The sequence below is a fragment of the Balaenoptera ricei genome, chromosome 7, assembly GCF_028023285.1.
Source record: "Balaenoptera ricei isolate mBalRic1 chromosome 7, mBalRic1.hap2, whole genome shotgun sequence".
Lineage (NCBI taxonomy): Eukaryota > Metazoa > Chordata > Mammalia > Artiodactyla > Balaenopteridae > Balaenoptera > Balaenoptera ricei.
This window is the reverse complement of record NC_082645.1, coordinates 54,541,594-54,563,631: the sequence shown is the minus strand read 5'-3', so window position 1 is coordinate 54,563,631 and position 22,038 is coordinate 54,541,594. Positions and strand designations below refer to the sequence as shown.

At 35.4% G+C, this 22,038-nt stretch overlaps 1 protein-coding gene across 11 annotated transcripts in view; it reads right to left on the bottom strand.

The window, feature by feature from the left end:
* Positions 1 to 4,655: 4,655 nt before the first annotated feature.
* Positions 4,656 to 22,038, bottom strand: part of LOC132368520 (sodium channel protein type 2 subunit alpha) — a 90,002-nt gene continuing 72,619 nt past the window's right edge. For 6 of the 11 annotated variants that reach the window (XM_059927195.1, XM_059927196.1, XM_059927198.1 and 3 more), the window contains 7 exons: positions 18,810 to 18,932; positions 17,533 to 17,814; positions 16,153 to 16,206; positions 13,240 to 13,377; positions 12,770 to 12,874; positions 7,384 to 7,654; positions 4,656 to 5,851 (listed from right to left, as the gene is read on the bottom strand). In XM_059927195.1, coding sequence (XP_059783178.1) covers positions 4,656 to 5,851; positions 7,384 to 7,654; positions 12,770 to 12,874; positions 13,240 to 13,377; positions 16,153 to 16,206; positions 17,533 to 17,814; positions 18,810 to 18,932 — 2,169 coding nt within the window. Of the gene's footprint in view, positions 5,852 to 7,383; positions 7,655 to 12,769; positions 12,875 to 13,239; positions 13,378 to 16,148; positions 16,207 to 17,532; positions 17,815 to 18,809; positions 18,933 to 22,038 lie in introns of all 11 variants that reach the window. The other 5 variants (XM_059927203.1, XM_059927194.1, XM_059927201.1 and 2 more) reach the window with 2 other exon arrangements.

The following is a 22,038-nucleotide window of genomic DNA, read 5'->3' as shown; positions in this document are numbered from 1 at the left end:
AATAGCCAAAGCAATCTTGAGAAAGAAAACGGAGCTGGAGGAATCAGGCTCCCTGACTTCAGACTATACTACAAAGCTACAGTAATCAAGACAGTATGGTACTGGCACAAAAACAGAAATATAGATCAATGGAACAGGATAGAAAGCCCAGAGATAAACCCACGCACATATGGTCACCTTATCTTTGATAAAGGAGGCAAGCATATATAGTGGAGAAAAGACAGTCTCCTCAATAAGTGGTGCCAGGAAAACTTGACAGGTACATGTAACAGTATGAAATTAGAACACTCCCTAACACCATACACAAAAATAAACTCAAAATGGATTAAAGACCTAAATGTAAGGCCAGACACTATCAAACTCTTAGAGGAAAACATAGGCAGAACACTCTGTGACATAAATCACAGCAAGATCCTTTTTGACCCAGCTCCTAGAGAAATGGAAATAAAAACAAAAATAAACAAATGGGACTTAATGAAACTTAAAAGCTTTTGCACAGCAAAGGAAACCATAAACAAGGTGAAAAGACAACCCACAGAATGGGAGAAAATATTTGCAAATGAAGAAACTGACAAAGGATTAATCTCCAAAATTTACAAGCAGCTCAAGCAGCTCAATAACAAAAAAACAAACAACCCAATCCAAAAATGGGCAGAAGACCTAAATAAACATTTCTCCAAAGAAGATATACAGATTGCTAACAAACACATGAAAGAATGCTCAACATCATTAATCATTAGAGAAATGCAAATCAAAACTACAATGAGATATCATCTCACACCGGTCAGAATGGCCATCATCAAAAAATCTAGAAACAATAAATGCTGGAGAGGGTGTGGAGAAAAGGGAACACTCTTGCACTGTTGGTGGGAATGTAAATTGATACAGCCACTATGGAGAACAGTATGGAGGGTCCTTAAAGAACTAAAAGTAGAACTACCATACGACCCAGCAATCCCACTACTGGGCATATACCCTGAGAAAACCATAATTCAAAAAGAGTCATGTACCAAAATGTTCATTGCAGCTCTATTTACAATAGCCAGGACATGGAAGCAACCTAAATGTCCATCATCGGATGAATGGATAAAGAAGATGTGGCACATATATACAATGGAATATTACTCAGCCATAAAAAGAAACGAAATGGAGTTATTTGTAGTGAAGTGGATGGAGTTAGAGTCTGTCATACAGAGTGAAGTAAGTCAGAAAGAGAAGAACAAATCCCGTATGCTAACACATATATATGGAAACTAAGGGGAAAAAAAATGGTCATGAAGAACCTAGTGGCAAGACAGGAATAAAGACACAGACCTACTAGAGAATGGACTTGAGGATATGGGGAGGGGGAAGGGTAAGATGTGACAAAGTGAGAGAGTGGCATGGACATATATACACTACCAAACGTAAAACAGATAGCTAGTGGGAAGCAACCGCATAGCACAGGGAGATCAGCTCTGGGCTTTGTGACCACCTAGAGGGGTGGGATAGGGAGGGTAGGAGGGAGGTAGATGCAAGAGGGAAGAGATATGGGAACTTATGTATATGTATAACTGATTCACTTTGTTATAAAGCAGAAACTAACACACCATTGTAAAGCAATTATACTCCAATAAAGACGTTAAAAAAAAAATTTGGATGCTTAAGTTTCATCCCTAGAGATATGAATTCAATTGGTCTGCTTTTGGTTCAAACATTGGCATTTATTAAAGCTTCTCAGGTATTTCTAATAGGTAATCAGAACTGAAAAACATTTCAAACTTCTCATAATTAAATGGAAAAACCAAATCTGTGTCATTTGGGGAATTTTGTTTATATATTATAAAGAGTGAGATCTAAGCTCACTTGGAATTTTTGCTTCCAAAATTATAGAAATGAATATGAAGATATTATATGAACTTTTTCTAGTGCAGCGGATTATTAGGGGCCTAAGTGTACAGATCTGTTGTCTACAGACTATAATAAACAAGAGATTTGGTGAACAGAAAAGAAAAAATGAGAATATCCTTAATCAAAAATACTGAGAGCCCAAGGAAGTGATGGAAAAGTATATAGAAAGTACATCAAGAATACATAGGGAAGGAACCAAAATGGAAAAGAGAATAACAAAACAAAACAAAGCAGTAGGTAGACGGGAAGGAGAAAGGATGCACAACTTAAAATGCTAGTCAATTTTTTATTAATTTTTGTAATTTTCCACTGCTCTATCCAATACCATATCTAGGTTTTGGGCCAATATTAAAACTAGATATCCAGTACACTCTTCTTAATTAATTTCCATTAAATGAAAAAATTTAAAGATGAATTATTATATTCAATGTGTATTTTTACATTTTTTCTGACAGATCATTTTACATGATAGAAATTTACCTTTAAATGGCATTTCAAAGATAGAAACAAAGACAGAACAATTAAATACAAAAACAAAAGCAAAAACTTTATTCTTTTGGCTTGACTGTAATGTGGTTTACCGTTCTTTATGGTCATAGCATTTTCCTGCATGCATTTCACCAACATACTACAAGTCAATAGCTTTAGTGTAAAGAATCTACATTTAATGTTGCTTGTGAAAGAAACACAAAATGTTTAGCTGTAACTGGTAATATAATTTCACTTATATAATTTTTGTTGAAAAGAAAAGCTTGGACCTCATATCATATCTGATAAAGTTCTAATGCCATATGGGTCAGTAAGAATAAGATCTACCTGTGTGAACAAACACTGGAAAAGACTGATGATTTACTGAATAAAAGGACTAGGTGGAAACATCTGATTCAAGCGATGCCAAGAATATCAACTGATCGTTACTTAAGCCTCTTTTGATGATAAGGCATCACTATTTGAAAGCAAATAAATGCTGGACTCAGTCTGAGATTTGTTTCACATTGAAATGTGTGCAAAGTTTACTGTACTAATAAAAAAAAAGCAGGAACCTACATTGCATGTTAGTCTTTGTTTCTTATTTTGTGAAGTGCTTTAATTTAAAAGTGCTAGGAACAGAAACTAACAGTAGTGACTGTGACATCAACCTGAAGATACTTTTAATTTCTCATTTTATGTACAAAAAGCTGAAAAATAAAATAAAATGAACTTTGTACAGTATTTATATTTTCTTACAAAACTCTAACCATATATTTTCAACAGAATTAAGCAGCTTGCAACATGTTTGTACATCAGGCTTTTTACCGTATTCAATTAAGATTGGAAGGATAAAAACCAAGAAGCTCTTTATTGTTTGCTGCAACCTATTGCTTAATGACATGAAGAATGAGGTCTTGATAGAGCAATTTGCTTCACTTTACCACTGACATATATGGCTTCCCATATTAGACTTCTGGACAGTGGAAGGAATAAGATGCAGCAGCAGAGGCAAGATAAACATGCAGCAGTGACAGCTTCAAACTATAATGGAACCAATTACATCATATTACCTGTTGAAAGCTTGCAAACTATACTTACTGTGGTACGTATTTGATGCAATAAATACTGTGCTTAAATCATCATTTTTGTTTGCTCAAACATGCACCACTGGGTAAAATTACTATTTACAAAGCAGACTTTTATTTTTTAAATTGACATGTACTATGTCAACCTTACCAAGAGCAGAAGATGGCTAAACAATACTGCAGGAAAAAGCAGAATCAACTTTATAAAGTGATGGGGGGGGATGCTTTTTGGTCAATTCAGGTTTTAGAAAGGACTGATAGGATATTTTTATTTTATGCCAAAGGACACTTATCAAAAATGTTATAGTCATGCTGCCAGGACTCTGAATGACTATGTAATGGTGTGTGTGTGTGTGTGTGTGTGTGTGTGTGTGTGTGTGGTGTGTGTATACATATATATGTATATACACGCACATATACATATATACATATATACAGGTACATGTAATGGATTATGAAAAAATAAAACAACTTTTTAATGCTTGTGAATTCTATGAAACATTTACAGGCACAGTAAAATTTTTCTGGATGAGACACCTTAAAAACATGAATAGCTATTTAAGCACCTCAAAAATCTAAAAACATCCTGACACAAGAAGTAAACTCTTTCCTTTTGTGATGTGATTTCTTTTCATGTGAGAATGAGAAGTGCAGCATGCCTTCATTTAAAATATATCCAGTTATACAGTAGAGAAACATAGAATTTCTTACCTTTACTCCCTCTCCCCAAACATAAACCCATTTACAAAAATAGTCACATATAATAGTAAACAACCTGTGGATTAAAAAGAAAGTGATAAATTCACAGCATACATTTCATAAAAATGTGGCAGGTGTGGCAGTTAGAACATAAACAGTGGTGACAATTACTGTTATCAAGTGTCACGTGCTGAATTTACATAAAAATGTAACTTCCCTCCCCCCTTTAAATTGGTTCCTAGAGTCTGAGTAGCCATTACTCTCTGCTCTTCAGCAGTGTCAGCTGGTTGTGAACACAGAAACCTCCTGTCGATGTTGTTTCTCTGGTTTGTTGAGTCTCAGTTTGCTGACCAGAGGCCCCTGTCTTGTTATAGGCACTGACCTTAAGTATACAGTTGTAAAAACAGTCAGTTTGGCATTGACCTCCTGTGGGAGTCCTGTTGACACAAACACATCACCATCACGGGCTGTAAACAATTGATCACAAAATGGAATATTCTTTGTTTCTTTTTACTTTTTACTTTCCCTGATATCTTTCCCTTTGTCTTCCTTTTCTGATTTGTCTTTTTCAAATTTTTCTTTTTCCGGTTTGGTCACACTGTCATAGGAAGGTGGAGACGTGGTAGAAGGTGTCACATCGGTTTTCTCTGGAGTTGAATTCTCATTTAGTTTATCAATGAGGATATCTTCTTTGATGGGTGTTCCATCACCTTCTTTACCTTTGTCCTTCTTATATATACATGAAACTTTCTTAACTTTTTGCTTCAAGAGGTAGCGTCTATAAGCCCTCTGGATAACAATAGCAGACACCTCCTCTTGTTTGCGTTTCAAAGTGGTTGTAATGGGCTCATAGGAGACTTTGGAGGGGTTCGATGCCATGAATCTCTCTTCCATCTGTATTCGAAGGGCATCCATCTCTCCACTCTCACCCAAAACACGCTTTGTAAAGGCAAATAAAATGTCGAGGCAGTGGATCCTGTCCCCACTGACCATGGGCAGATCCATAGCAATAAGCTGGACTTTGTTTGGTTTTGCTATGAGAAGAGGAGGATCCAGGGCAGCTGCAAAATCAGAGAGTTTGGAGAACTCTATGAATTGGGTGGCATCGGGATCAAACTTCTCCCAGACCTCATAGAACATCTCAAAGTCATCCTCACTCAGGGGCTCTGCGCTTTCTTCAGTAGCAACACTGAAGTTCTCCAGAATGACAGCGATATACATGTTCACCACGACCAGGAATGATATGATGATGTAACTGACAAAAAAGAAGATCCCCACAGATGGGTTCCCACAATCTCCCTTAACTGAGCTGCCAGGGTGATCTTTTTCAGGGTCACAGTCTGGAGGTCCACTATTCAGAATAGGTGCTAGCAATCCATCCCAGCCAGCAGAGGTGGTAATCTGGAACAGGCAGATCATGCTGTTGCCAAAGGTCTCGAAGTTGAACATGTCATCAATTCCAACCTCCCTCTTAACATAGGCGAAGTTGGACATTCCAAAGATGGCGTAGATGAACATGACCAGGAAGAGCAGGAGGCCGATGTTAAACAACGCAGGAAGGGACATCATCAAAGCAAAGAGCAGCGTGCGGATCCCCTTGGCCCCTTTGATCAGACGCAGGATTCGGCCAATCCTGGCAAGACGGATCACTCGGAACAGGGTAGGGGACACAAAATATTTCTCTATCAGCTCAGCCAGAAACATACCTATGGAAAGCCAAGATAAAACAAAAATAAGGTTATACTTAATGGCAGCAGATGAAAATTTATATTTCTAAGATAAGCACTAACTAGTTTTACAAAATGTGGACATGAGAATTAGGGGTACACACACACACACACACACACACACACACATTTACATACACACAATCTGCAATATTTGTTTAGCAAAATGAAACTGGTATGTTTAGTGTTATAACATTAACAACTTTATACTAACTGAAAGTATTAATGGTCATTTTTCCTGGTTCAAGAAAAGCATCTATAAAGGACACAATGTATATGGCAGCCAAGCACAGAAATTTAAGAAATTTATGTTTCTTAAATACTAGTTCTAGTGTTTGTATAAGATTTAATGGATAAAGCATATGATTTTTGGATCAGGAATATGAGAGTTCTTATTCTTCTGAGATGGTTTTGATCCATTTTATTTGGGAGGTGGCAGAACAACGTACTGGAGACAATCCGGGCTTTCAAGACAGACATACTTGGGACTGAATCCTGGCAATGATTTTATGCATTGCTACAGGGTGATAATAGCTACTTTTGTGGTCGTTGTTAGGCTTAACATTTACTAAGTCTTTTCTTTGTGCTAGGCACAGTGCTAAAGTGCATTTACTTTCATAATCTCATTTAATCTTCACAACACCACTTCACAAAAATATTCCTTGGAAAGCTAAGGATTGGAAAGGTGAGGTAACTTGCCATAGGTCAGAGCTGGTAAGTAGTGAAAATAGGGAAGCGCTCGGTCAGGTCTGTATGACCCAGGAGTCTCACCCCTTAATCACTGTATTATCCTGCATATCACAGTCGTCAGGATCAAATGGAATGCTACCTTGTCTTTCTATTTAACCAGCGAAAGTGTATAAATAGTGGAATACTATTTTTCTCTCTATGTATATGTTCTCTTTCCTCAAACAAGCAGAACCTTACCTCTAGCACCTGATTTAATGTCCTACACACAAACACTTAATATGTATTGATGAAATGAATTTGCTTTGAATTTTTGAACAAAATGTGTACTTGTGAAAAAGAATATTACACACCATAGAAAACTATCTGAACCCAAAGATAACATGAAGCTTGTATGAGTGTGAATATATATAAACACACAACATGATATTCCAATTATCAAGGACAATTATTTATGGACTATTTGACTACTTGTAATGATTTATATGTGTACGTGTGTGTGAATTGTTTATTCAAAGCAATACTTGTCTATACTACAGGAGTATGACTGAGTACAGGAGTATTAGGCCAAAGTTGCAGTTATTTTCTTCTGAAATGAGACAAGATGATAAATGAAACCTGCAGAATATAAATTCTTTTTTTTACACATCATTTCATACACAGCATGCAATTAGAGAAATGACAAGCTGAGAATGGACTAATAATTAGACTTTTATTTGAAACTTCGGGGTGAATGAGTAAGATTAGCGAAAAAAACTTTAAAGCTTTAAAACACAAATTTTCACTACTAAATTCCTTAACTGAGTAAAAGCAGCTCTTCTTACCTACAATGGAGAGAATGACCACCACAAAATCAAAAATATTCCATCCGATGGTGAAATAGTAATAACGAAGAGAGATTAATTTCAGCACACATTCTCCAGTGAACAGAACAATAAACACCAGATTAATCCAGTACAGAATGTTTGTCATTTCTTGACTCTGGTCATCAGTTTCCACCATCATGGTGACCATGTTGAGGCAGATGAGGATCATGATGCTGATATCAAAGACTTGTTTGGTTACAAAATCAAAGACCATCCCTTGAAATTTGTTCTGAAACAAAGAGTATGTAAAGTTCACTTAGAAACTGAAAACAAAAAAAATCAAGTTCAACTTATCTGATTTTAATATAGCAATATGAAAATGTAGCTTTTATTAAAAAACACTCTATGTTTGTTTTACACTTGGAAGAAAATTTGTATATTGGAATATCCAACTCTTTCCAAATGTATTTGTTTTATTTACACTGTTCATGATACCAGATTTTATAAACTGATTTTATGTTAAGAACCGCCTGCTAGGTTCTCAGTGCCCAGAACATCACCATGTGTACAATGGACAGTTAGTAAATATTTGCCACTATAATGAATCTTTGTTATTGCCTGTGTTGGGGGTGAGCATCAAAATTAACTTTGAAGAACTAATAAATAAATACTTCTCTTGCTTTTTCTGTCCTTTTCCCCCCTAGTTTCTCCCTTTATATACCCCCCAACCCCCAGCAAAGCCAAAGCGTCTTAAATTCTACCTTAATTCTACCTCAAGGTTCAGTTGAGAAGATATTTTTAGAATTATAGTTCAAGAAAAAGGACATTATGGGGCCTCCCTGGTGGCGCAGCGGTTGAGAATCTGCCTGCCAATGCAGGGAACACGGGTTTGAGCCCTGGTCTGGGAAGATTCCACATGCCGCGGAGCAACTAGGTCCATGAGTCACAACTACTGAGCCTGCGCGTCTGGAGCCTGTGCTCCGCAACAAGAGAGGCCGCGATAGTGAGAGGCCCGCACACCGCGATGAAGAGTGGCCCCCGCTTGCCGCAACTACAGAGAGCCCTCGCACAGAAACGAAGACCCAACACAGCCAAAAATAAATAAATAAAGAAATAAAGAAAAAGGACATTAGTGGAATAGTTGGTGAAATCCAGTTAAATTCTACATTTTATTTTATGGTATTACACCAAGATTAATTTCTTAGTTTTGCTAACCAATCTATGGTTATGTAAGAGGTTAAAAGAAAGGAAAGTAGGGTGAGGATTTTGTGAGGTAACTCTTCTATAAGAATAAAATTATCTTTAAAAAATTACAGTTCACAATTCAAATGTTCAAACTCTGCCCTATTCAATTTGGACCTTATTCCAAGCACTAACTGGCCTTACGTCTTGTTTATGAAATTAAGTCCTCATCTTGTAAACCAATTAAGCCGACTGGACCCTATTTTCTTCCTTTTTGCCCCTATCTGCTTGGTATTGAGGCACTCTGGAGCTTGGGCCTTGGCTTACCTCTGCTAGGTTGTCCTCTACCTTCTCAACTAGAACTACAGACGTTCTGCTACCTCTACACTCATAGTCTGCTTTCCCAGATAGACACATTTATTGGTCTGGATTCTCTATGTTAGTGTTTTGTCCTCTCCCTAGTAGAAGCATCCATTACTCCCTATTGAAATTCTGGGACATCAAACACCACCTGTTTGTTATATTTTGCTATTTTCTCTGAATACATATTTAGCCTGCTGGGTTGGACTTACATTGTTTCAGCTGGGTCTGTCCTTCTAGGGCCTTCTTCAACCTAATAAATGCATCTAATTCCAGTTCTAAACACTTCGTTCTTAGCTCTTGTGTACTGAAGTTTACTTTTCCAAGGCTAGTTATGGTCCCCTTATTTCTACCCTTCTGATATTTCCTACCACTCTTGTACTGTATCATTTTATCTTGTTTATCTGTCTCCTCTGTCCTAACACCTCTGTCAAGGGGTATTATCAGACAGCCCTTCTCAGTCTGGTGAATTCTAACTCAGTTTTAAGTTTTAAGCACTCTGTGATCTCAGAAAACTTTGTGCTTACATTTGTCATAAAAGTGATGACATTTTATGACATCAATTGCTCTTATTTAATTAAAACCTTTTTCTCTTCCACAGATATAGCACCTACAGAATGCTATAGAAACTACACTGTAGAATCTACAGTGTAGTAGATTCAAAATTGCATAAAAATTGCATAAAATCAGAAACTTGGTGTTTATTTTCATATCAGCATGATCAATAAAAAGCTCCTTAGATTCCCTGTCCATTTAGTTTTCCAGTGGATTACCTCAACGTACAACTCCAATTCCCAGTTATAGATCACTGTCTCCAATTTAAATCCCAGAATATGCTGGAGGAAGCTATATAACCTTGGAGGCCTTGTTCACCAAAGATTTATGTTCTCTCACTTTACCTTGGCCCTTGACAATGATTAGCAAACCTTTGTCCCTCACTTGGTCCCAGGATAATTTCAAGCTTCTCAGAAATTTCCCATTCTCTTGCCCTCTATTCTTCTTTTTTGAGAACACCAAAGTCAACTGGTGTAAAGAAACTCTTCTACTTCCTTTTTCATTTCATATTATCTTGTCTCCCACACCTACTTTTTATATATTACTCCAAATTCATTGGAGGACTCAGTCCCTTTTGCTCTCTAACCTAGACTACACTGTTCTTGAGCCACATCCTGCACAACTTTATTCTATATTTATTCCCTTTCTCTTCAATCTCTTCTTCTCCAGAACTCCTGCTTTGCTATGAACCTAATCTCTCAATCTTTAGAAACTTTATTTTACTACTTCTTCTAAACATTCATTCTCTTTCAGACTCCCTTTTTGATTGTAAAATTCTGTAAACTAGCATCCCCAATTTTTTCTCCATTCATGTCCCTACTTCATATTCTGCATGACACCACTATTCATCCAGTTGTGTAAGGCAGAAACTCATAAGTCATCTTTGTTGCTTCCTTCTTCACCTCTCATATTCAATTAATAAACCTTTTAATTTCACTCCTGTGATAGCTTACAAATCCATCCATTTTATTCATCTCTACACCACTCTACCTATCATCTCTGAAATAGTTCCAAAACGAGTCTGCAATGCACATACTGCCTCTGTCAGCGCTGGTTGAGTGATATTCACAAAACCCAAACGGCCCAGGTCCCCTTCAATGGCTTCCCATTGCTCTAAGGACAAAGACTACTCTTGAACATGGCCTATGAAGCCCAGAAAAGTGTGGACCATCCTAACCTCTTCATTCTCCCCATGTCCTAAATGAACCCCCACCCTCTGCACTCCAGCTCACTGGCCTTCCTACCTCAGGGCCTTCACATATACATTCCTCTTCTCTTCCCACATTGCCTACTGACGCTTCCTCATTCTTCTCCATGCCTCAGCTCATGCTTCAGTGAAGCCTTCCCCAACTTCCCTGATTCATCAGTCCCCTCTTTCATATCAGCTCTCATAGCCAAATGGATCTTTCCTTCTTGGATATTTCTATATTTGTTGGGGTGACTATTTGATTACCAAATAGACTCTTTATTGTTCGATATTTAAATCTGAATGTTTAGCATAGTACATTGTTAATGAAAGACTGAATGGATGGATTTTACCAAATCATTTCTTAATTTGCCAAATTGTTGCCAATAATAGTCTAGTTAAGTGCACTGGTCGTTTCCTGTGCATCCCTGTCCCTGCCAGGTAAATCTACGTCATTTGATGTAATTAAACAGCCATTTAAAAATTTCTTTCTCAATCGTTTATCTACATATATATGTTGCCTACTGATAAATCTCACTCCTTCACTGATTTACCTCTTCCTATAATGGTGAAGTGCCCAAGCCTTCATGCTCAGCACTTTTTGGGTCTTTTTTTTTTTTTTGATATATTCTAATTATCTTTCAAAAATGAATCTAAGCTTCAGAGCTCAACTGAATTATGTCTGACAATGACAACTCTAAAATCTTTGTCTCATATTCATAAGACCTAATTTTTCCAAATGCCTTTATAAGACTTTGTTAGTGCAATCAGTAATTTTACAAAACATTAACTGTTTTACATTCTTCATTATCTACATGTCCTTCCTCTTTTCCTATATTTTATAGCTGCCTCATCCCACTGAGTCTTCATGTTGGCTTCTTTATTTCCTATGTTCCAGTCCTACTGGCATGACCCCATATTGTGGACTCATCTTCTTGTATATAAGGGTTCATCTTCTTGTCTGAGGCCCAGCATTATTTTGTCTCTAACATCTTCTCATGCCAGTCTCTAAAATTCTTTTTCTTCACATTACTATGCTGTTCACTTAACTATATTATATTTTCATTTGGCTTAATTAAGATCGATTTCTTCAGACTCATAGTGGTAACCTTGACTCATTTAACCCAGAAAACCTTGTGTTTACTACTCACTATTTCAAATATATCACTATTCTCCACTGCAATATTTATTTCCATGGCTTTGGAGTATATATTTTCTTATATAGGGCATTACTCTGCTTTACTCCCCATCCATTCAAGTTGTATTATTTCTCAAAGAGTAGGCTCAAATTGTCCATTCCTAATGTTTTGTCCAATATAACTATCCACTTTCTTTGAGCTTTTGGCTAACTTACAAACAAAACATGGGCATGGCCAGTTTTAGCTTGGTCAGTTTTACATCGCCACTAATGGAGTCATAGAGTCATGATTCCTGGGGAACACTGGATTGCCTTGTACCACGTGTACCTTGGGGGAGGACTTCTGAAACATAGAAAAACTCAGGAACTCTCCTGACAACAATTCCTTGCAGCAACCAAACAGAACCAGTAGCCATTGGCAAATATACAATTGGAATAGCCATAAAAAGTCTTAAAGAATGATGTCATCTGATTTAGGGGCAAGATGCTAGGAGGAAATAGATTTTTCTTAAAAACCAGGAAAAAACAACAAGACCTGTGACTTTTTGCATTAATGATTCCATTCAATCTGCAGAATTGGACAGAATATGGGGCATATCCAAGAGGTACCAATTATCCCAATTGGTCCCCACTGCACTCTGAGAACATTCAATATTCCCACACTATGTATATATGAATATGTTTTCTTCTCTGCGTTATTAGAAGCTCCTCAATGACATCAATCCTATGGAATAATATTGGCATATAAGTCTGAACATTATTATTAATATGTATTTTATGTCTGTATATAAAATATATTACATAATTTCTACATAGTATGTATATATAAATTACAAATACTTAGGCTATTTAGGCTAGCTAGTCACATTGTTAAGGCAAAAACTTTGTTTTGCAAATACACAAAAATTAGTGTCTAGCAATTTGGGCTGTAAAAGTGATAGATAGCATAGATTTTATCAATGATGACAGTATGTTGTTCTTACAGCAGGTCGAGGTATGGGTTTTTGTGGTTTCTTTGAACCCAGTTTTTTCATTGCATTGTAGTATTTCTTCTGTTCTTCTGTCATAAAAATGTCTTGACCTCCAAAGTAAAGAAATGAAAGAAAAACTTGTAAAAATCACGTTCTTTGCTAGCTACAAAATTCATCTTAGTAATTGTGTGAAAAATGGCTCCACATTCTATTCTAATGCTACTAATTAAAATATGTATTTTAGAGATGCATATATCCAATGCATAAATTATGCCATATTAGTCAGATTTCTATACTGGAAATATCAGTACATGCTATCTGAATTATCAATCACTTAAAAACTCATAGATGATTAAGTCTCTCAAAACAATTTCTGAATTTTATATTCTTTCTTTTTGTTGACTGCATTTGGAGCCAAAAGGAAACAGTGTGATATGTTTAGTTCACATTTTAGAGCAAGGATGAAGTTTTAGTATACTTATCTTCTTTTTCTGTTGGTTGAAGTTATCTATGATGACACCAATGAAAAGATTCAGAGTAAAGAATGAACCAAAAATAATAAAGATGACAAAATAAAGGTACATGTACAGATTGTCTTCATACTTGGGTTGTAATTCTACCTACAAAATATGAAAAATGATAACTATTAGACCTAATCCATGTTTCATAAAAAAGACATCAGTGAATTTTCGATTCTCAAAGCATGTCTCTATCACTGGAAATTAAAAAAAATTAAACAGATTTTATGAAACATCAAATCTAACACACCTATTGAAGAGTCTCTAATACGGTTCACTGAGTTGAGAAAATGAAACAACTCAGAGAAAAGTCTGAATAATTAAAATTAATTTCACCCAGTAAATGCCTAGATTATGAATGCACTTTCAATGCAGTTTCAAGACCCCAACGGGCCATGCAAAGTGAGGATTTCCTCTTCCTACAGAAGAGGTGTTGTAGTCACACTATTCTATGTTAAAAACTTTCAAATTTTACCCTCTCTGACTCAGCTTCTTCATCTGTAAAATGGAAAAATATAGAACCTACTCCTCATATGGTAGTTGGGAAGGTTAAATGTTACTATTGTATATGAGAGGTGTTAGAACAGCACCTGGCCAATAGTAAGAGCTAAGAGTAAAGGTTTGATTTCTATTACATATTTCTGTTGATAGACTAGAATTATTACTGTACGTGTGGACATAGGTACATCAGTAGGATCTTTCCATTCTGAAAATGAGTCTATTGATTCATCCTATTCAGCAGGCCTTAGGCATTGTTTTTGTAACAATGATACCCTCTCTCAACCAGCACAGTTCTGATGAAAAATGTATGATGGTTGGTTTAAGCTTTGGCTGTAATCTGTAGTTCAGGTCTCACAGGACATTGTTCTAACCAACTCAGTTAACTAGTCACAGGTGACAATGAAGGCAGGTAATGACCCATTGTGTCATGAAATCAATTTAGAGGGTAATGGCCAACATGAAATTTTTTTTTCTAATGAAATAGGGTAAAATAGAAAATATTGGAAATATTGTAAAACTGCCTATTCTTTGATAAGACTTCTATTTTATTTATGCATGTGTGTAGTGGACAGTGATATAAAATATTTTAAAATGTCTTAAAATTAAATACAATACAAACACAAAGGTGCACAGTACATAAGTGTTAGATGTAATAAACTCTTTTAAAGTGAACTTTACAACCCAAGATGTCAGAAACCCTTGGTGTATCCTTCCCAAACATAAATTCTACCATCTCTGCTAGAGGTAATCATTATCCTGACTTTTACGGTAATTATTTCCTTGCTTTTTCTTTAGAGTTAGAACCTAAGTATGCATTCTTGAACAACAAGGTTAGTTGTGTCTACGTTTTATCTAGTAGACACATTTGTTATAACAGTTACATTTTAAGATTCATCTGCATTATTATGTATACTGGATTCACATATCATTTTCAATACTGTTTAATATTCAATTATTTGCCTATTTCTACTAATTTTGAGTTGTTTCCAGTTTTTCACTAATGCAAAAAAAGTTATGCTCATTCTTATACAGAGATTCTTTTATATATGTACACAAGTTTCTATAGAATATATTGCTAAAAATGGAATTGTGGGGTTAAAGAATATCTTGAACTTTAATGAATAATGTTGGTAATGCTCAACTTTTTTAAAGGAATATTTATCCATTTCCCCCCAACCAGCACACTAGAGTTCTTGCTGCTGTTTATTCTTAGCAGCACTTGGTATTGTCAAACTTTTTATTATTTCCAATCAGGAAGGTTTGTAGGTAATATCTAATTTTGGTTTAAATTTGCATTTCTCTATTAACTAATGAGAGTAAGAGTGAATAACTTGTCATAATTATAGTGGCCAATTGGACTGCATCTTTTGTAAAGTGCTTGAATGCTGAGGGGTTACATAGCAGATAGTGTATGCTAGGTTATTAAGGAAGAAACTGAAAGCAAGTTGTGTGTCATGTAGGTTATTGATAAGAAAGGTGGAGAGAATTTTAAATGAGTTAATCAAATAGGTAGGAAACCACTGCCGAAAATGAGATAATGTAAGAAAGCCAGCACAGTGAGTGGTAATAAATAATAAATTATTATTCAAAAAAACCCATAACTGGGATTCCTGATAGTAATAGATACAATGCAGGGTGTTAAGCTCTCTCATTCTTTTTTTTTTTTTTTAATAAGGTGAAAAAAAATCAGGAATTCTTTCTAAGTTACCACCTGGTTTTTGGTGTCAGGGATATAATATTTTGAGCTTAATTACTATACTCTGGCAATATATCAGAAGCCAATCTCTTTTTCAAAATGTGATTTCCTCCCTTATTGTTAGTGAGAAATTAATGGAGATTATACAAAAAATTTCAAAAGTGCTGATGTGTATAAGGTAGATTATGAAAGCCCCTTTTTCTACCACAAAAATCTCACTTCCCAGAGAGAAACACCATTAGGTTTTTTTTATATGTTTGTCTTCTGTTTGCTTTTTTCACCATTAGTCAGATCCTTCCTATCAGAGGAAAGATCAAAAGCTGGAAGAAATCTGTGACAGATGAAGAAAGTGCCTGTGAGGGCTTTTAATTCATGGCCAGAACTATCAGAACCAAAAATAAGATGTCTCATTTTACAAATAGAGTCAACAAATTTTTAAGTGCCAGGTACCATGCTAGATACTAGGAAAGATATGTTAAAAGATTCACAGTGAGTAGAGAAATACATTTAAATCAAAGTTTGGAAAGTGTAATATAAGGTTGAATATTTTATTTTTCTAATATAGATGTAATCTATAAATTAACCTATGATTTCATTTTATTGACAATATCATTAAATAACAACACTGCAGAAATATTCACTGGATCAAGTTAAACAATTTTCTCTCTAAACAGACTTACATTTCGTGAATCAACAGCTGCATACATGATATCCATCCATCCCTTAAATGTGGCCTGTAAAAAAAGTCACATCATTTAATTTTTTCCCTCACAAATTATAATTCTAGAAAAGAGATTAAATATCAGATTGATTGATTCAAAACAGGTATATAAAAGATTCATTCAAAACAGGTACATAAAATAGCTTTGAATTAATATTTAAACTCTTCGGGCAAAGTTTTATAACATATGCATTGAAAACTCTTCCTTTGTATTCTTCTATAACATCTTTTTATGAAACCTTAACATCTATAATGAAATCATGATGGATTATAACAATATGCTATCATAAAAGCAACTATCAATAACTTTTGACTCTGCTGTATCTAAAGAATATAACATGAAATAATTTCACGAATATAGTACTACCTTCAGACAAACGAAAAAATATGCTGTGTTGTTTGATCTTAATGCTTTCTTTTCTGCTTATCCCTTTCTAAGTGGTATTATCACCAACCATCAATCATGATGTGTGTGTTCTTGAAACTCTCCTCAGTATTGCTAAATATACTATTTTGAGGCAGTTATTCTACAAGAAGCAGCATTATAACCTGAAGCAAACATTATATTTAATTGCAATTTACTTTTTAAAATATTTTGGTTTTGTGTGTTTGTGTATATGTGGGCATAGTAATCCTGAAGACAAGTCTTATACATTTTTTTTCAGTTCCTTAGTGCCACAGGACCCTGCAATATTTATCTAGTGCTGGGTATTGTGTAGGTGGATCATCTCAGGGAGCATGTGGACATGACTTAGAGTGGTCAGTTGAGAAGTTGAATGGATTTTTATGAAATTATAGCAGACATAATAGACTTGATAGGAAGGTTTTCATTTGCAAGAGAGCAATCTCCCTATCTGAAAGCATTCAAGCAGCAGGGAGGAAGAGGAGAATCAAGGTAGGAGTTCGTGTGAGGGTACATTTGGTTACGGTGTTGGTGAAGGTTGGGTGGGTGGAGACTTGGCGAGGGTTTAGAGACTGTCTGGTACCTGAGAAGGAGGACAGAAATCTACCACCCCTCTCCCCACCACCTTTCCAACCCCACCCTCGGGCCACTGCCTCTACTTTGCTCAGATTAGGGATGGGGGAAAACAGTAGGAACCTACACAGAAATCTCAGTAACAAAGACCTGTGCTGGGAACCTAAGGCTTAGTCTGAGAGACTACAAACTTTGTAGAGCTGTCCAGTTTTCAACATGGCGCAGAAAAGACAGTTCGGCCATGACTGAGGAAGAATCTAGGCAGATGGGCTTAAGGAAGGATGTATTTGCAAACACTGAGAAAGAAGAATTTTGGGCTCCTTTTCATAATACATCACAGTGAATAATAAGGTGGTTACTTACTACTTGAAGTAGAGAAAGATACCCAAGTCCCACATTATCAAAATTGACTTTCACGTTCTTCCACCGGGCAGTTTGGTTGCTCTCTATGAGGGCCTTACACTCACTGTAGTTGTTGACCACGCTGACATCAAACATTTCTCCAGTGGTGTAGTTAATACAGTGATAAAACTTGCCAGCAAAGAGGTTCACTCCCATGATACTGAATATTAACCAAAAGATCAGACAAACCAGAAGTACATTCATTATGGATGGAATGGCTCCTAAAAGAGCATTGACAACAACCTGGCACAGAAATGAGATGGAAAAAGAAGTGAAAAGAGAGTCAGATCTATGGAAGGACTAGGAATTTAGGTCATTATATATGCAAACTTGATATAGAAAATATGAAAATCATTCTAGTACTGAAAATTTGATTCTCTTTTTAAAAATTAAAACAGCTACTACAAAAACAGTAGATTTTAAATTGGTAAAGTGAAAAGAATTTAAGAGCTAGCCATTCCTTTCTATGCAATCATGTGCATACAAACATAGGAGAACACACACCTACACACATCAGCTGTTTCTGGTTGTTTTTGCAACATTCAGAGAAAGTCCTAAGTAGCTATTTTAAAATATCACAAAAAAAGCATCTAAAAGTTCATTTTTGAATAGCTAAATGTACCGAGACAGGGCATCACCATTTCCTCAGTGCTGAGGGTATGTGGTCTCAGGTTTTGTGCCCCAGGGGATGACAAATGGCAGCACAAATTCCTCTGAGTTCTTTTGTACCACCTTTCTAAATGTGTTAGATTTCCACAGCTGACCTACTTTTTAGCCATCTCAGCCTTCATTTGAAAGCTAAAAGGCCAGATTTGAACTTTAAAAGGCTCAAAATACATCATAAGGAGCAGGCAAGAAAAATGATGGGGAACGATGTGGTGGTTTCAAATTACAGTGAGTGGGATTTCGTGCACGTTTATAAATGGAAGGAACATAACTAATCTTGACTCACATCAGAAGCCTACACAACATGCTAGAAATTTCCCACAGAGTGAAAAAATCTAGTTAGAAGCAATCTAATTGTTTCTAATTAGAAGCAACCATTCAGGCATTATGTTCTGTGAGTGCCTCCAACAATGTCAAGTTTATGGATGTCTGACAAATATTACTGATTGATTGGTTATGTGAGTCTGAATGTAGAAGACACAAATTCAGCATGGATTTGTCATGTCTAAGGTTCAAAGCAGCAGTTTGTTCTCAATTCTAATTCCAACAAATTCTAAAGCATTTGGTCTTACCCTCATTCCTTCAAACCGGGATAAGGCTCTCAATGGCCTCAGAGCTCTTAGTGTTCTGAGGGATTTGATGGCACCAAGTTCTGAGTAACCCAAAGCATTTGCAGTTAAGCTAACCAATGAGACCTATACAGAAAAAGCAACACAGTTTTCTCATTTACAAACAAAAATGTTTACACAATTCAACCTTGCTCTATGTAATAAACCAGTAGTTCTCAAACTTTAGTGAGTATCAGAATCACCTGGAGAGCTTGCTGTAAACACAAATCACTGGCCAAGGTTTGAGGTGGGGCCTGAGAATTTGCATTTCTTCGAGTTCCCAGGTGAGGCTAATGATACTGGCCTGTGAGCCCACACTCTGAAAACCACTGCTATAAACTTATGAAAAAGAAGAAGCTATATGTGTTTTTTTTCAAGATTCTTGACAAGAAAATTTTTAAAAATTAAATGTAAAGCAAGAAAAAGAATGACACCAAAATGAAATTTTCATCTATAGATCTGTAAAACTTTATCATTCCTCATATTACTGAGCAGACCTGAAAGAGAAATTAAAACTTAGTACAAGTATGCAAGTAAACTACGCAAACCACTATTGACTCTGAATATAAACACATTCAGAAAGATCTAGGTTTCTAAACAGTGGTTTAGTCTTCCTGTAAATGTCAGTGTGAGGGCATAAGATCATTAATTAGGGAAAATTAAAATAATTAAGTAAAAAAAAAGTTGAGATTTTAGTATAACTAATTAGAAATTGTCAGAACAATGTTTTCTTTAGTCATTTACACAGATGACTAATGCAGTTGATAGAAGTTCTAAAATCTCAGCTAAAAAGGAAAAGAACACTGTCATAGGTGGCACAGAAATGTCTGATTTCCTTTGAAAATACATAGAAAAATCATTAAAGCTATATAAACTAAAAAAAGATATTTTCTCCTAAAGTGCACCTGAATTTCAAAAGTAGAAAAATGAAAACAGACGTGTAATATAGGTTTTAAGAATATGGTGTTAGCGTATATTTAAAAAATACATTTTTTAAGAAAAATAAGTGAAGCACAGAGAAAATTTTTACAACAAAACTTGACTTATTCGAACTAATTCTGCACATGTCATCTGAGATAGAAAAACCTTTAAATTTAGAAAAAATTAATCTATAAAAATTTCTGAAGTGGTTTTTATATTTTTCCTAAAATCTAAACTTTTAGGCTTTGTAAGTCTCCTCTTCACATATAACTGAAAAATAGTTACTGAATTATCATCTGTTGTGAAGATCTTCTACATATAAAACAAGAGAACCTATAGTACTTTATCTTCTCTAAAGGCAAAATGAAAAAGAGCTAGGCATAAATTAAAGGAGGAAAGATAAAAGTTAGACATAAGAAAAAAAATTCTGAACCGGGGCAGTATTTATTGGCTAAAGAAGTAGTAAAATATTCAATTTTATATGTCTTGTGTAGCTGAATATGAAAAGGAGATACCTGTAGACCCTCTTCTCTTTTTGATCTTTATTGGTCTTTGGCCTGTAAATAGTGATCTCCTTCTATTCCATCACTGACACCTCCACCAAATTTCTCTCCCTGAAAGAGTGAGCTCTTCTTGTCACTTTCCATAGACAATTCTTTAGCGGCTTCATTACTAAATCATAAATCTAAATCTCTTTGTATGGCATCTCAGGTCCTTCAACCTCTTCTCCAACTTACCTTTCTTACCTTATCATCCAATTACAGAACGCTTTCCCTCACTTGTTTTGTGAACAAGCCCTGCTTGGCATGCATCAGTGTCTTTAAGGCTTTGGTGTCCTTCCCCTCATCTGTACCTGCTGACATGTCATCCCTCAAAAGCCAGCTCACACTGCACTGCCCTCATGAAGCCTTTGCTCCTTCCTCAGTGAAGCAGACGGCACTTTTAATATAGATGTCATCTTCTCATTGTATACTATCTGTCCTCACTAGTTGTCTGTAAGCTCCCATAGGCCCAGAAAAATGGCATTCATATTTGTCTCTATCATAACAAAATAGATGCTCAATAAATATATTTGACATAAAGCAAAGTATCGATTAGTTTAATACATTATCATAATAGTTTTCTTAAATCTAAGAAGGTAAATATCAGGATATGCTGGGTAATATGAGTAGCAGCTTATAGACTTCAAATAGATTTCTCTTAAGAATTTCTTTATATTTAGGTAGTGTTGACTTAATGCCTTTATTATCACATAGATATGTTAAATGCCAGATATTTTGATTAAAAATCATAACCACATACAGAAAATAAAGAAAAGTATCATCCATAATCTCATTATACAAATAAAATAACTGGTATTGTCTTGGTATATTTTTCCTTTGTTTGTAATGTCCACACATACGTGGTTTTAAGTATTACTTATTGTCTTATTTCATTGCCAGTAAACTTTTGATATAAGTCTGCATGTAGCTCTATATGTTATTTAAGAATAGATTTGCTTTAGGCAGATTCAACGGAAAAAAGATATTTTTGTCTCTTAAATTCAAAGAATTCTCTTTGTCTCTCACAAATTTTTTCCTCTGTTTGGTGATTAGAAAACTCTTACTAAATTAAAAGTTGATATATTTTTCACCTGAAGTTGTAAAAAATAATTTTCTCCATGAAAGGGTCCACTTTTTTCTCTGCTAGCATCATATGTAAATTTTATATTTCAAAATACATCTTTAATTGCCAAGGAATTATTATAATCAACAGAATATTATCTTTAAAGTACACTACTTAACACATTGTGCTTTCCTGAAAATTCCAGAGTCCTCCTCCTCCGTTAGCTCTGAGCACCACTCCGTCCCCTCCCCCCAGGTTTCCTGTCCCCTAGTCTCACTGGCTCGCCTAGTCTTTTCTAGACAAAAGGCCTTTAAGTTCCTTTCTAGTCTTTCAAAATGGACTATTAATTTAAAAGGGGTTTAAGAAGTAAATCTCCAAAACTAAATGAAAGTGATTTAAAATTTTTTTTTTAGTTAAGATATTATATGCATTAAAAAAGGTGAGATCTTCCTCAAAATTTTCCCTCAAAAATCAGGGAATAACCTCATATTCATATTTTTAAAGCTTCATATTCTGATACTGCATCTTTATTTTCAACACCATCGTGGTTTCACAAAACTTTTAAATAATTGGTCCATAGCCAATCTGTTTCTACCATTATACAAATCAAGAAGTGTCTCTTGCTATTTGGACTTTCAAATTTTTTTGTAATTAGTAATCCACCTGT